General features: G+C 35.5%; 1 protein-coding gene across 6 annotated transcripts in view; it reads left to right on the top strand.

The window, feature by feature from the left end:
* The window catches only part of ASAP1 (ArfGAP with SH3 domain, ankyrin repeat and PH domain 1), a 194,275-nt gene that overhangs the window by 122,027 nt on the left and 57,322 nt on the right, over positions 1 to 14,926 (top strand). For 4 of the 6 annotated variants that reach the window (XM_063327540.1, XM_063327537.1, XM_063327535.1 and 1 more), the window contains 8 exons: positions 2,919 to 2,993; positions 3,364 to 3,413; positions 5,709 to 5,838; positions 6,610 to 6,695; positions 7,445 to 7,520; positions 8,284 to 8,370; positions 14,210 to 14,218; positions 14,821 to 14,921. In XM_063327540.1, the coding sequence (XP_063183610.1) occupies positions 2,919 to 2,993; positions 3,364 to 3,413; positions 5,709 to 5,838; positions 6,610 to 6,695; positions 7,445 to 7,520; positions 8,284 to 8,370; positions 14,210 to 14,218; positions 14,821 to 14,921 (614 nt within the window). The remainder of the gene's footprint in view (positions 1 to 2,918; positions 2,994 to 3,363; positions 3,414 to 5,708; positions 5,839 to 6,609; positions 6,696 to 7,444; positions 7,521 to 8,283; positions 8,371 to 14,209; positions 14,219 to 14,820; positions 14,922 to 14,926) is intronic. The other 2 variants (XM_063327541.1, XM_063327538.1) reach the window with 1 other exon arrangement.

Here is a 14,926-nt window from a genome sequence, read left to right as displayed (position 1 = left end):
TTAACATTCCTCCTCCCCAAATTATCATATGTATTTCCATCTGTTGAGGGTTTTTTCCTTCATCTTGCTTTAGATATGTGACTGTTTTGCTTTGTTATCAGACGTGTTTCCATTTCATTTGGGCTACTGTTTTATCAAGTCTTCAGCTATGTAATAAACGATTCCAAAATCTTACGATGTTGGAGTAATATGCTGATATTTAGGGTGTTGGGGTTTTTTCCCAGCTGACATACTAGCTGGCTACTGTTCAGTAATTTCAAGCCAAGTATTAATGGCTTAAATTGGTTATCCTTAACGGATACACTTGGAAAAATGAAAAAAGCCACAGTAATGTACTGTTGTTCGTGCCTGCCCTGATAACTACTTTAAGTCTGCCACGTCCATCCACGTTGCAGGAATTTGTGTTCTCTCTGTTTTTATGAACAAGACTGGGATTAAAATCTTTGGAATATTCTTTCTCAAAATTCTCATTTAGGGTAGGAACTTTGGTTAAGATTGCAAGTGGAAACTGATGAAAATGGTTGAGAATGAAAACAGTAATACCTTTTGCTTAACCTGTGTATTGATAAAGTAGGTATTACCTTAATCACTTGTTGGCTTAATAGTCATAACTTTTTTCCTTCTCCAACAAAATTGACACTGCTAAGGAGTTGTTGGTTGTGATGTATTGAGATAAAAGCCAACGGAGGACAAATTGCAAAAAGACATAATTCTCTACAAATTCCCTGGCTCTTTTTACTTCTGTTATAAAATAGTATTGGGGGGGGGTCATGTGCAAATGTTTAAGCTAAACAGAACCTAGCTCTTTAAACAGAATCTCCTCTGTAAACTCCTTTAGTGAAGCCAAGTAAAGAAAAAAAATATTTTGGGGTTTTAATCACTGAAAGTGATCAGGTTGCTTTTTTCGCTTCATGCAAAATTAGTATTTGAGAATTGATTATGTTGTTGCAATTAATGAGAAAATCCCTTCTCAGATCTTGATCTTTTAAGCTGTGAAGAGCCTTTGCTCTGTGTTCATTTTATTGTTTGAAGCTGCAGCTCAGGGTGTTCTAGCGGCTGTCCTTCATCTTGCTTTGAATACATTTTGAATATTAAGATTTTTGTGAATTTAAAAAAACATGTATATAATATTGGCATGTGAAACAGTTGTCAGGATATTTGGAACATGATGATACAAGTGTGTGTCATTTGTTTTCTGAATTTGAATCCATCTTCTACTAAGAATAGTTATCAGTTATGATATCTGCAAGCTGTCTGAAAAGAACAAAACTTGAGGGGTGGCGGACAAGCTATCAGGTGAGGATTAAGTAGCTGTAGAGTAACTTGTGTGCAAAAGATCCACCATCCCCTCTGCTATGCTGAGACCCCCGTGCTTTCCAGAGGATAATCCACAGTTGGAGAACTGTGATTGGTAGGACCACTTTGTATCTTCGTTAGAATAATGAGCACCTGAAGCGTGCTCAAGCTCTGGTGGCCAGGCGTTTGGCAGTGATGTGTAGAGGATCTTACAGAAATCCTCTCTGCCCAGGGTATCTGGAGAATGAAGCAAGTCTGGATTTTTTTGCTTTTCAATTAAGGACTGACAGTGAACCCTAATGAAGGAAAATACGCTATTTTATATATATTGGTGTAGTCCTTGTAAGTAATGATATGGTACAAGAAGTTGCTTGTGAATTGGTAGGAGGTTGAATGCATACAGGTCATGCCCTGTTTCACCACGACTTTAGTTTACTCCTATGAAAGAAATAAACCATGATGCAAGAGTGAGATTTCTTTGAATTTTTTTTTATGTGCATGTATTTAAAATTGCATAATGTCAATTTTGAAAAATGGAATATTTAACTTTTCATACATGTCTTTTGAATATATAAGGAGTTTGTGAATGGAACGTTATACCTGGAGAAGCAGCTTGAGCGATCATTTTGATATTCTCATCTGTATGGATCATCTATTTCAGAAAAATCTCTTAAAAATTAGTTTCATGGACAAAACTATGCTCTGAAGACTTTATAGGAGAAGGGAGCTGGGCCATATATATGGCAGATTAAAACCACTAATGTAACACTTCCCTACTGCTTTACTTTAGAAGCAGAGGACGTGCTGTCTTGCAGCCTTCCCATCTCTCCCCATGTCCTTCCTTAGCAAGGAACTGAAGAATTCATGGAGCATTTTGGGGGAGGAATGAAGGGAGTAGGAGAGGCAGCAGACTTCTCGTTGGGCTGGCATATAATATTGATAACGCGTCTCTTTCCTGTGATCGTGACTCTTCAGGAGCGGAACACACCACATGAGTTCAGACAGGATCACAGCGGTAGGGTTTTCTACCCTCAGACTGGCAAAGACAAAGGGAACATTTCTACACCTATGTAATCAACCAGGCATGAACTTATAACAGGGTGAAATTTAAACTCTCTAGACTTGAAGCAGATGTCGGATTTCCACGCTGGACGAGGAGAGGAGCAGTCTTCCCAAATAGTTGGGGGATAATCAAAGAGCTGGTGACCCTCTTTGGTCGTGTTACCTGCCTGTAGCACAGCAGGTCCTTGCTTCTCACTCACGAGGCTGTAAGAAACATTTGTTCCAAAACCTAGTTTGCATTCTAAATAATTTAGCAAATTCAAATGTTTGCTTCAAGAGACTGAAGATTACCTTGAGGTGCTTTCAGAACTTTGCTTATATGCTATTTTTAAAATTCTGGGTTTATATCACCCTATATAAGCAAAGATTAATTATAATGCTTCTGTGTCTGATCCAAGTGAATGTTTATTAATTCTTCCCAGACTTGAATTTACTATTAATTTAGAAATCTTGAGGTGATTGCAACTTCATTAGTGAAGTTCAAAGGTTTGTTGGCAGTAGTTTGATAAGGTCATCATAAATTGTTTTCAATGATAACAATATGACATTGTTCTTCCTAGCTCCAGGGTTTAAGCCACAATGTTATTTTCACTTTGGATTCTCTCTTGAAAGGAGACTTGAAAGGTGTTAAAGGGGTAAGTGTTGAAAACTCACTTTTTATTCAGGGAAATGTTTTCAGGTTCAGCTGTCTTGTGACTGTTTTCCATGCACCCATGAGATTATTTCTTATGTTGGCATCTATTAATATTCTGTACGTAGTCCAAAGAACAAATTCAAAATTGGCGTGACTATGATGCTTCTTTAGAATTTTATTGTAAATTCCTGTCTTAAGGTGCACAGGAAAGGAATACTTTACAAGATGCAAAAGTAGTATTTTTTCCAACTGCTGTCTGAAAAAGTTTTAAAAGAAAATGCAGTTTTTTGTTACTTTTTATAATTTGATATCTTAACTGTAAAGACAAAGATTTAAAACTGTTCTCGGCATTTGTTTTTTTTTTTCCTAAGGACCTCAAAAAGCCTTTTGACAAAGCCTGGAAGGATTATGAAACCAAATTGTAAGTACTTTTCTCCTCCCCTCGGTTTTTTTTTTTGTTTTTTTTTTTTTTTATTTTTTAATTTCCTCTCCTGGTCCCAGACCATGTACTCTATCTGTAGATGTAAATGTAAATATGAGCAAGGCACCTCTTCTGGGGATCTCTCTTCTGCCCTGATAGAAATAAAATATTTTTATGTTTTCTGTGAAGCAGTTAAATGACTGCCCAATGTTTCTTTAGTGTAAGGAAGATAATGCTTAGATACTGAACACTGTGAAGTGAATTGTGCAGATTTCAGATGGCATTTACACATTCTTATAAAATCTATCGATAGTAAAAATTACAAGATTCATGTGTTATCCTGTATTGCAGAACTGTGGTTTTGCGAGGCAAGAATTTTAGCTCAGTTGGTGTGACTTCTAAAATATCTGTGGGTTTAAAAATATTTTCTTGCTATAATAACCGTCTTCTGTGGGGAAAGAATTATTTATAAAACCAGAAGGTTGGAAACAAGTAGTATCGTAGTTGCAGAAACTTTAATGGAATGGTTCAGAATGCTCTCAATGAAGTGATGGGCAGTTGCTTTACCAGAATTCAAGAGCTCTCAGGAGTTAAGTCATTTTCTGTATCCTTTCATTTATTCCCCTTTTTAATCCTGTTATTAGCTTTCTTTCATTTATGTCTAAATGGAGGGGGGGGTGGGGGGGTGGGAAAGCAGTGAAAGAAAAAGTCAGGCTGCTAAGAACTGCTGAAACATTTATTATTGGAATAATTTTCTTGTCTACGTAACTTTTGCCTTCAAAATTCATTACAATGTAAAATCCTTGTGAACAACTGAACTGGAAATTGAGTTATCACTGATCTCAGGCAAAAAGGAGATTCCTGTCCCAAAATCACAATATCGTAATTGGTTGAGCATTCAGATTTACATGCAGAATTGGAATTTTTTTTTTTTTGTTCCTTTTTAGTTATTTGGTTCTTACAGATAATGCATATTTGTAAAAAAATATTGAATAATTTTTTTTATGGACAGCAAATTGGTTTTAAACAATTCTTTCTGCCCCTCAAATTGCTATATGTAAAATCAGGGATATCTTTGCCAGCCTGTTTTTACCAAATGCCATTAAATAAAGCTTAGGAGACAGAGGTATCTCATACAGGCTCGATACATGGAATCGTCTGTGGGATTCTGTTCAGAATATGGCAGGTTTACAGAAAGATGCCTGTTGTCTTGTAACTTGTTTGTTTCTTTGTTTTTCCCTCTCCTGTGAGCACATTTCATTTGGGCTTACTAAGACCAAGAAGGAGGTGTCCGTTTAGATTTCTCAGAGAACTTCATTTCCCCAAATTTGTTCAAAAGCAAATATCAAGTCAAGTTTAGAGGCACAGTGCTGAAAAGTGCTTTGTTCTATGTGCAAACATTGTGTTTTATTATATATGTTTACATTTATGTTTTTTTATATTTTTTTAGCTACAGAAAAGCAGAGTTCAAACCCAAATAAAAGAATCCTTTTTAATTATGTTTTTTCCTGGCAAGGAGTACCATTCTAATAAATACACAGTGCTTTGTCACCTGTTCTACAAAAGCAAAGCTTCAGTCTTCTTTTTTTCAAAAAGGCTGCTAGAGAAGAAAGATTGTAGGTTTTTTAAAAAAGAAATCAGAAAATTGTCTCGATTTCTCTACTCTGTACTGGAAATCTAACTTTGCTCGCACATGGAGTATCTGGTTAGTCTGCAGAGCAGATCCGTAAGGACAGCCACACTGTGAAGCTCTGGTTAAAGTCTCTGGATGGCTTCTTAGTTCCATATTTGCATTTCACTATTTCAGATTTTCAGTGTTGGCTTTCTCTGAAAATGTAATGACCGGAATTCATGTCCTTTAGTGTAGGTGGTAAACTTCATATGCTGCCATATTGCTTTCCTCATTTCCTGCCTTACGAGCATGAACCATATTTGATTAACGTATTCTGCCATTTTCCTGCCAAATCAGTAGTTTCTTGTGTGTATGCTTTACAGTGGAGTATCTAGAGATGAAGCCTATGCAGCACATAGTATAGAAAGATTGAGATTTTTTTTCATCATTTTTTCCCCAAGTCGCGCACAAACTAGAGAAAGGAGTTAAAGGGTGAAAAGAAGGAAGGGCAGCTTCATGACTGCATTACTTCTAGACACTTAAATATAGGATTTGGTATCAGAGAGAAACTCATCTTCAGAATGGCTTCTTTAATATTTCTTGATTATTTTTTTTCCTAAGTAATACTAGATCACGTGACAGTACAAGAAAGTCTCTAAAATGTTTTCTAATTAAAATTTCAGTACAAAAATTGAAAAGGAAAAAAGAGAACATGCAAAACAGCATGGGATGATAAGAACTGAAATAACCGGAGCTGAGATAGCAGAGGAAATGGAGAAGGAAAGGCGGCTATTTCAGCTACAGATGTGTGAAGTAAGAAACAAGTTTCAGCTTTTAATTATGACACCGTAACTTAAAAATACCCTGTGGGCCTTACTTTTAAAGGTGGTGAAACCTACTTCATTGTTTAATGCGGGTGGAGAGAGGAAATTGTTTCAATGTCACATAGTACAGCAATATAATTATTTTAGCAACTCTCTGCAAAACTTGGCTTCCTTTTATTCCTTTTCTTTGTTTTTAGATTATTATGCTAAGGTTCTTTAGCTGAAAATATACTATGGAAATATTTCTTATTTTTTCAGGTTTATGGTTGAGGTGTTCAAGAAGTATCTTTGGTATCTTTCTTCCAGCATGCTTTCTGAAGCCTTCTAAAATTTCTAGTAAAGTGATAAATGATAGCGATATGTTAGTTCCATAAAACTGCTTTTTATATTAATAGTTCTCTTTATTATATTTCAGTGGTGATTACTTTAGATTGCACAGTATTTATATTTTAGACTATTTCAGTAATTGCTGCAGTAGCATTTAAAAAGGGACATTTTCAGAAAATTGTAAAAGATGAAAGTTTTTCCTGAAGGTTTTTTTTTATGTTTTTTGGGGTGTTTGAATTTTTTTAGGAATGGACAAAATAAACTGTTCTCTCTTTTATATTTTGCTTAACTGTGGTGGCCTAGTGGCTTATTAGTCAGCACCCAGGTTAAATGTAGAGGTAATTTATTAATTGAGCAAATGATGTTTTATTGATTGAAAACTGTTGAAGGTTGTGAGGCATGATTACCAACATGTTTTTCACTGTCTATACAGTATCTTATTAAGGTTAATGAAATCAAGACAAAAAAAGGTGTGGACCTTCTGCAGAACCTTATTAAGTATTATCATGCACAATGCAAGTAAGTGCAAAGCTTTTAAGCTTTAGTTACAATTTTCTTTTTTACAAAAGTGTTTGTTTTTCTTTGTTTTGGATACATCAGGAATGTTTCTCATCATTTTAATCTGCCGGGCGTCTGCAACTTTGTTTTATTAGGCTGTAGTCTTTCAGTAGAGGGTATGAAAGTGAGTGGGCCAGAGGAGTGTTGGAGAAAGAAGCCAAGGGAAAACCCTGTATGTTGCATACAAAATTAATTGTAGTTCCTGAGACGCAGATCTAGAACATAATTTTAGAAATACCTTGTTTATTTTATTTAATGGTTTTTAGGTTTTTATGTAAATTTTAAAACCATTGTGAAAGCCAGTAATTTCTGAAATTCCTTGAGGTGGAACTGGTAAGATATGACCTTGTAGTAGAACCAGTAGAACCGCAGAGGCAACTACAGGAACTTTACTTAAGTTAAATACAGGAAAAAGATTTCAGAAATTACTAAGGGGAAACATGTTGAGTAACAGTGATAAAAATAAGCTAAGCTATATTTTCTCTAGTTTGATATTTGTTAAAGTCACAATGGTGTATCTCCACTGCTGAAAGATACCGTACTTTAAAACTGCTGTTGGGGCATTTTTGGGGGTGTTTTGATTTTTTTTTTTGTTTCTGAACATGGGAGGATATGTTTTATTGATTTTGCTGTTTTTCTCCACAAGACAATCTACTTTGTGTTATGAATTATATATATTCCTGATAAATCACAGGTATTTTTCATTATAGTTTCTTCCAAGATGGCTTGAAAACAGCTGATAAACTTAAACAATATATTGAAAAGTTGGCTGCTGACTTATATAATGTAAGTTTATGTACAAGTAGTTTAATGTCTGAAAATGGAAATATTTTGTTTATGTGAATACATTTTAGATACGACTACAAGGGTTTATATTTCATTTCTATCTTATAAATGAAAAGTGTGTTCTCTGAAACTTTGAATATAAATAGACTGAGGAAAAACATCTTGACTATCTTAAACTTAGTATTCTGTTTTTAGAGTTATTAGGAAAAGTAGCTTTCATTCTGCTACTAATTTAATCTTGCATTAAAATAAAACTAATTTCAAGTGGGAGTCTTTGAATCAGATTACATTATTAGCACAAATTTTAGCTACCACTCTCATTTTTCAAAACCAAACCACAGTTTTTAAATTAATTAACTTGTGATGTTTGTTGAAGGCAAGTAATAACGAGAATCAAAGCTCACTTGTCACCCAAGTGCTTTTGTATTCTATAATCAGAATTACAATAATCCCATTTGCTTTTGTAGTTTGTGGCTAAATTAAACCGTATTTTCATTCCTTAAGTCATCTGTCAAGCCTATTGGAGTTATTTAATTAATATTTCAGAGACTAATTTGGTTGCATTAGATATAGTGAACCACAAAAGTGTAACAGAACAGAGCATGCGGAGTTGTACATTCATTTTAGCTTGCTTTTCGAGTAATACGTGCGTAGAAGGTGAATATGTTGAGCTGGTTGTTCAGGGTATCTAAAATTGTATAGTGGAATGCATAAAAAATTAAAGTTGCATCCAGAAAGCATATAATGGCAATCTCTTTCATAGATAAAGCAGACACAAGATGAAGAAAAGAAGCAACTTACTGCTCTTCGTGATTTGATAAAATCTTCTCTGCAGCTTGATCAGAAGGAGGTAAATAATTTAGACATGTTATTCTCGGAGCTATTGTGAATTTATGAATTTTGTATTCAGAAATCGATTTAATTGATGTTCAATTTATGTAGTTACTGGTTCAGAAGAGTTAGACTTTGAACATTATGTCAATATTAAAATTTAGAAAGTTCAACCTACATATCAACAAACAATATTTTTATATAAAATGGAAACAGACAATCTATGAAAAGAAATTATTCATTTTTTGGGTAATCTTAAAATTTTTTAATGTACTATAAGAACAGTTGTAATGGATCAGATAAATGCTTCATCCAGCCCAGTGTCCTGTCCTTGACAATGATAATGAATGAGCGTTCAGGAAAAAATGTAAAGGACTGGGATGCACGCTTCTTTCTCATCTTGCCATCCTCCAGCAGATTGTATTCAGGATTTTCCTGACCCAGGTGATCCTGAGTAAGCCAGGAGGAGAACTGTAGGCTTGCCTTTATGTATGGTTTCCATGTTATTATTCATCTGATAAATCACATGGATTTTGTGGTGATGTTCTCCTTCCCAAACCCCTTCTGCTAATACTATATTGTAAGGAAGAAAATTTGGATGTTAAATGGGTAGCAGTGGCTGAAACAGGGCTGTTAAAAAGAAAAATACATTATCAGTTGTGCTGGTACCAGAAGGGGGAACATGTGATGTCCATTCAATACTCCTTGAACTAGGAGATAGGATATAATATACATTACAGCTTTTACTTGAGATAATATTGTGACTTTTTCCAAAACCGTAGTGCCTAAGAGTCAGAAATACTGAGTATCGCATGGTGAATCTGCGGGTTGGGGGAGTTGGGGAGGGTGGACGCGAGGGGGTGGCTTCTCTTTAGGAAAAGATCACTTGCCCTCTGTTCAGTTTACTCTTGTTTATTAAATACTTATTACTAAATATGAATTATTATTATAACTAAAGACTAGACAGATGCCATTCTGCTGCATATATGTGATCATCCACATGTGTGATTGGGCAGTAGTGCTAATATCAAGTATACATAAGAATATAATTTACAACCAGATGTACTGAGTCGGCCAAGTTTCCAACAGCGATCAGTCATGGATGTTTAGAGTAAAATGCAGGGTGATAAACACTGACATGTCTCCAGAATACCCTCCCATTAGTCTTTGTGGTCTCTCCACCACCCTATGGATTTGCTCTCTTTGAATTTGTGCGGTTACTCTTTGAAGCACTGTAAACTGTCAGCGTCTCTTACAGTTGTGTCTTTCCCACCACTGCTACATGTTGTGTGGAAAAATCTTTTTCCTTCTATTTGTTTTGAGCTTTTAGATCTGCATACCCCACTCAAGATAGGGGTGCTTGTGATTTCATGATGGCATCACTAGATCATTCCTGATCTTTTTTTTTTTTTCCATGTAAGTCCTAACATTGATTTGCTTTTTGACAAGTGAAGAGAAGGCGGTAACGTTTAATCAGCTGTAAAGCTATAACCATATCATCCTGTTCCTGAATGTTGATAGTCAACTCACAGTATCTTATTTTTCCCCTCTGCATCACTTTGCATTTGTTTATGCTGATCTTCGCCTGTCATTTATTGTCAAGTTACTCACTGTCGTGAGGTCCTTGAGAAATTCTGCAGCCAGCCTTTCTTGAGTATCCTGAATAATTTAATACCATCTAGCAAACTTTGGCATTACCGTTCACCCTTGTCCACTGTTAGACACCGCGTGTGCTGGCACAGCTTGCTGTGAAACTCGTCTGTATGTTTCCTGCTTTTATCTTGCTAGCTCATCTGAGGACTTTTCCTCTTGTCCTGTAGCAGTGTAATTCTTTGCCCTTCCTAAGGAACACTAAGTTCCCACTGAAAGTCCAGGTAGACTGTATCAGTCTGATTTCTCGTGTCTATCTACTACTGATTCTTTCAGAGAACTCCAGGAGATTTTTGAGACATAAACTTTCTGTACAAAAGCTGCCCTGGTTTTCCAGTATATATGTACTGGAAAAGTACTAAATGTACTCCTAAAAGTAGTTTTCATTAATCTTCCTTATGTGGTGTGAAGCTCACTGATCTTGACTTTTGTGTAAATCTTCTGGAACTTCTTCAAAAACAGGACTTTAGTAACTGGGGCCAGTAAGTACATTTACGGGTTTTTGTGTAATTTGCTAGGTAGCACATTGTAATTATGGCTACTGCATGCAGATAAATGGCTTGAAGTTGGTAAATTATTTCAGGTGGAATCATAATTAATAAGGAACGATTGATGAGTCATTCCTTACAGTGTGGTGGTGGTGTAATATAGCAAATAAACCTTGGCCAGAAGGCTTTTCTTCTCCCTGCATCTTTAATTCCATCATTCTGAAGGACAACACAACCTTAGAACACACTGTACCTGGGTTTTAGGTTTTGTTTGATGTCACAAATGACAGGAGCACTACAGAGCACCTTTGAATAGATCCCAATTAATTGTAAGATCTGCCGGCTCTTTCTGGTGCTCGGTTTTCCCTTATCTCATACTCTGCAGTCTTTCCCAGTGCTCTGTTTGGTGTTTTCTTCCCTTCCATCTCCAATGTGCACATGGACCTACTAGACCTCTTCCATAATACTTGCAGAGCTTCCCATACATGCGTCACATCTGTAATCTCCCCGGTATCTAAATCACTCTGAGGGTAACTCATGCTCGTCCTCCATCCTCACCTCCAAAAGCTGAACAGAGAACATTAGATTTCAAGAGCTGTTTGGAAATAATTTTAAATTCTGAAGTGTTTTATGGATCAGTTCCTGACACATGAGGAACAAGACCTGCCCTCTCCTCAGGTAACTTTTTTTTTCCTCCAGAAGCTGATTATCTGGGAAGAAGAATGCCTCCTTCTGCCCTGGCTGCTGCATATGTTTTTTAGTTCAAGCTACTTGGTAATCAGCTGGATCTCAGAAATAAAGTAGGGCAAATGGGTTGTTCTTCTTTGGTGCCATGTATTGTACATACATGGCTGCATATAGTACAAATCAGCTTTCAAAAGTTGCTCACAGAGTATTATGAGGTGGAATAAACAAAATGAAATATAGCATTTAGGTTTTTGGTTACCTTTTTCCTGGGTGAATGGTAAAATGTATTCGGTTTCAGTGGAAAGCAACCTCATTTGAAATGTAAAAATTAAACAAATCAAATTGTGAAACTTAGATAAATGTTGTAATAAAGTAGCTTCACAGTCGTCAGCAAAATAAATTATGTGACTTTTCTGACTTTAATGATAGTGTAGACAAATCCTAGGACTCTTGAAAAAACTGCGCGTATGTATGATATCTATGTAAAAAGTTATATGACAAATACAAAAATAAAGTGTTTGGCTTGAAGACAACTGAACTTGTGTCTTAAAAGAAAAAGAAACAGTATTGTGATTCTCAGATATTCAGGCAAATCAAGGGAGAAAGAGATCTGCTGGAGTGAAAGTATCCACTGTTCTGGATAAAATAATCATTTGATCACATTGATGTTCAAGTGTCTCTCTCAAAATCAGCGTGAGGACTTTCACTCGTGATTCTGCTACATTACATGAGTCAGAGCATAATGAAGCTGGCAGATATTGAGGAGCTTGATAAAACAATGTCTCTGTTATTTAGGTATTCAGTGTTTTAATCCTGAAATAGCATACCAGCATTCATTACTCATTAGATAAGTGACTGTGAAGCTTGCAGACACGTGGCCTGAGTTTCACCAGTCAGCTCTCCATCAGTGTGTATATCCGAATCTTCAACTATGTAAAGCTGGACTTTCTTACTGTGCCAGGTGGCCTGGTTGGTTGTGATTAAGAATACATTTTCCCCCTTATTTTAGTGCATTGTAATCTCGCTGTTGGAAAATTTATGAATTAATGAAGTATTGGACGTGAAATTAATGGGATTTTCTCTGGTGGATTTGTAAAAAAGCGGAAGTATTCTTACCAAAAATGACTTCAGCAGGGAAACAGTTTGAAATAATAAAATCGAGGCTCTGGTTGTGTGTAGTTTTAAGGTTCTTTGACCCTTTGTTCAAAAGAAAGAAGTTGAAACTAGTGATTCCTGTCCAATTTGTAAATTCTGCCACCTTTAACCTCTTTGGAGTTGCCATTGCCCATCTCAGACTGACTTGCTGTCACAGATAACAAAAGAGATTCCTACGTGGCTGTTAAATCTATTAAAGCATTTAGGATCTTTTGCATTTAAAACAATATGTATGGGGAAAATTACCCTTCAGCACCCATACTTCCATTCAGGGAAAACCCACTAATTTACTAAATGAGCCAACCTTGTTCCTTACACTTCCAAGGTCTCATAATGCAACTCTTGCTTTACTGTTGCATGCATTCAAGGTGTTCGTTTCGCATTATGAACATCCGTAATGCTCTTACACGTTTTGCTGGCATACCTGTCCTTTCATTGGTGAAATAACTATTACCGTAATCTTTGCAATCACCTGATTCTTGGAAAAGTACATCTTGACCATTTTTGACTCTTGGATTGTGCAGAAGTGCTGTGGCTCTGGTACACGCAATGTCTCCTCTTGCCACTGTGGACTGTCTTGGTATCAAGTTATGGCAGTTTCTGTAACTTTGTGCAGGAATTTTCTGATTTTGTAAAATGAGTAGGGTTTAAAGCTGTGGGGGAAAGTATTTTAAGGGATACTAGTGTAATTTTAATTGTGTAAAGTATTTGGTTTATATGTTGAAAAATATTTATACATTAAGAAGCTTAAATTTTAAAGGAAACCACACCCTTAATACAGGCTTCTATTCCCAATTTTTGTATATTAGTTCTTGGAACAAATGTAACTTAATGGCTTTACGTTGAATACAGCTAGTCTTTAGAATGTGTGTCTGTTTTTTAACCGTTTCTTTACAATTCGATTTATTTCCCCAAATCTCCATCTGATAGGCTCTTTGGAACAGGTTTTCTGTCTCATTATGTTCTTTCCAATGCTACTGCAGTAGGACCCTAATTCTGATGGGGGTTCAAAATTCACTTATAACAAATGAACTGCTTACTCTGATGGTGTAAACACGTACTGCTGACAGCACACTGCCCATAGCAGCCTTCGTGCTGCTTCTAACCACAACTGCCAGTTTTACCAAAGTACCTCTCTCTAAAATCCTATGACAAATTTGGTACAAAATAAAAAATAAAAACAAACAAACAAACAAACCCTAAAAAACAAACCAGTTGTAGGAACCTTGAATAAAATAGGAAGGCATAATCTTCAATATAAATTGTGGTAATTATAAGAAACTGTGCTTTTGTAGAGAAAACGTTATTGCCAAGGGAGTAATTGAACTTCCCCTTCTTTTGTTTTGGGTTGTGTGTTTGTTTTTTTTTTTTTTTGGTGGGATTTTGTCAGATGTTTTGGAGAAAATTGTTTCACAGCTACATTTAAAACCGTTATCAATGTGTCCTTAATTATACCTTTTTATATAGATTTGCAAAAAATAAAAGTTAACTTTGGGCCTGATCTTTTTCAATGAAAATTCAGAATTAGCTCCAGTTTGGTATCATTTTAGGTAATTTACATGTAATATAAACTGGAAGACATGAAGTAAAATCTGATCCTGTAGTCATCTTAGTTGCTTTTCTGAAGCCACTGTCATATATGCAACGTTGCACAGAATTTTGTTATGATGTTTTGTTACTTGATGAGAAAAAGCACAAGTGTGCCTAAAAAGTAATTTCTGCCTTCTTTCTAGCAGTGTTGTTAGAAAATTGTTTTGCTAGACATGGGAGTTATAAAATTTGTGTTCAAGGAGCATGTTTTTTAAATAAAATAATAATTCTTGTTTTAAATTATTTGCTTTCTCTTTCCTCTGTTGCTTTTGCCTTTCGTGATCGAAGTCTAGGAGAGTAAGTCAATGTTTTAATGAACTTTTGGGGATTTTTTTTTTCTGATGTGCTTATAAAAAGTTAATCCATTTCACTTAATTGTTTCACTAGATCAGGCCAAAAGTTATTTCAGTTGACTTCATTCACTAAAACTCATCAATTGTATACATATTTTAAATTGGATAAAAAAAATAGTGATTAATAGCATTTGGTTTTGTTTGTTTATATATGTCTATTTCTGTATATGTGCATGCTATATTCTGGGTTTTTTTCTTTTTGAGATTTTATCTTAGATTTTAATCTCTGATTCTAAGATTATTCAGTATTAATTTTCTGTATTTTTAAAAGTCATTATTTTGTGATTATATTTGCATCCTTACTATACTTCAAACACCTAACAAAGTAATTCAGTCTTGAACACGCAGTTAGTTCAAGATCACGTGATGTAAAAGCAAGCTCTCCTATGGATGTAAAACATGCATTAGGAGATCTCTTTCTTTTTTTAATCTTTATTAATTTGTGAAGTTGTGGTAGAGAAGAGAAATAAAGTTAAATAGGCTTAAGGGCTAGGAAAACTTTCTGTGCATGTCAGGAAACGTTAATGGTGTTTCCCCCTTTTTCAGGATTCACAGAGCAGGCAAGGAGGATATAGCATGCATCAGCTTCAGGGGAATAAGGAATATGGCAGTGAGAAGAAAGGTTATCTTTTAAAGAAGAGTGATGGGTATG

The sequence above is a fragment of the Chroicocephalus ridibundus genome, chromosome 2, assembly GCF_963924245.1.
Source record: "Chroicocephalus ridibundus chromosome 2, bChrRid1.1, whole genome shotgun sequence".
Taxonomy (NCBI): domain Eukaryota; kingdom Metazoa; phylum Chordata; class Aves; order Charadriiformes; family Laridae; genus Chroicocephalus; species Chroicocephalus ridibundus.
The sequence above is the reverse complement of the archived record's forward strand: the minus strand, read 5'-3'. Positions and strand labels throughout refer to the sequence as shown.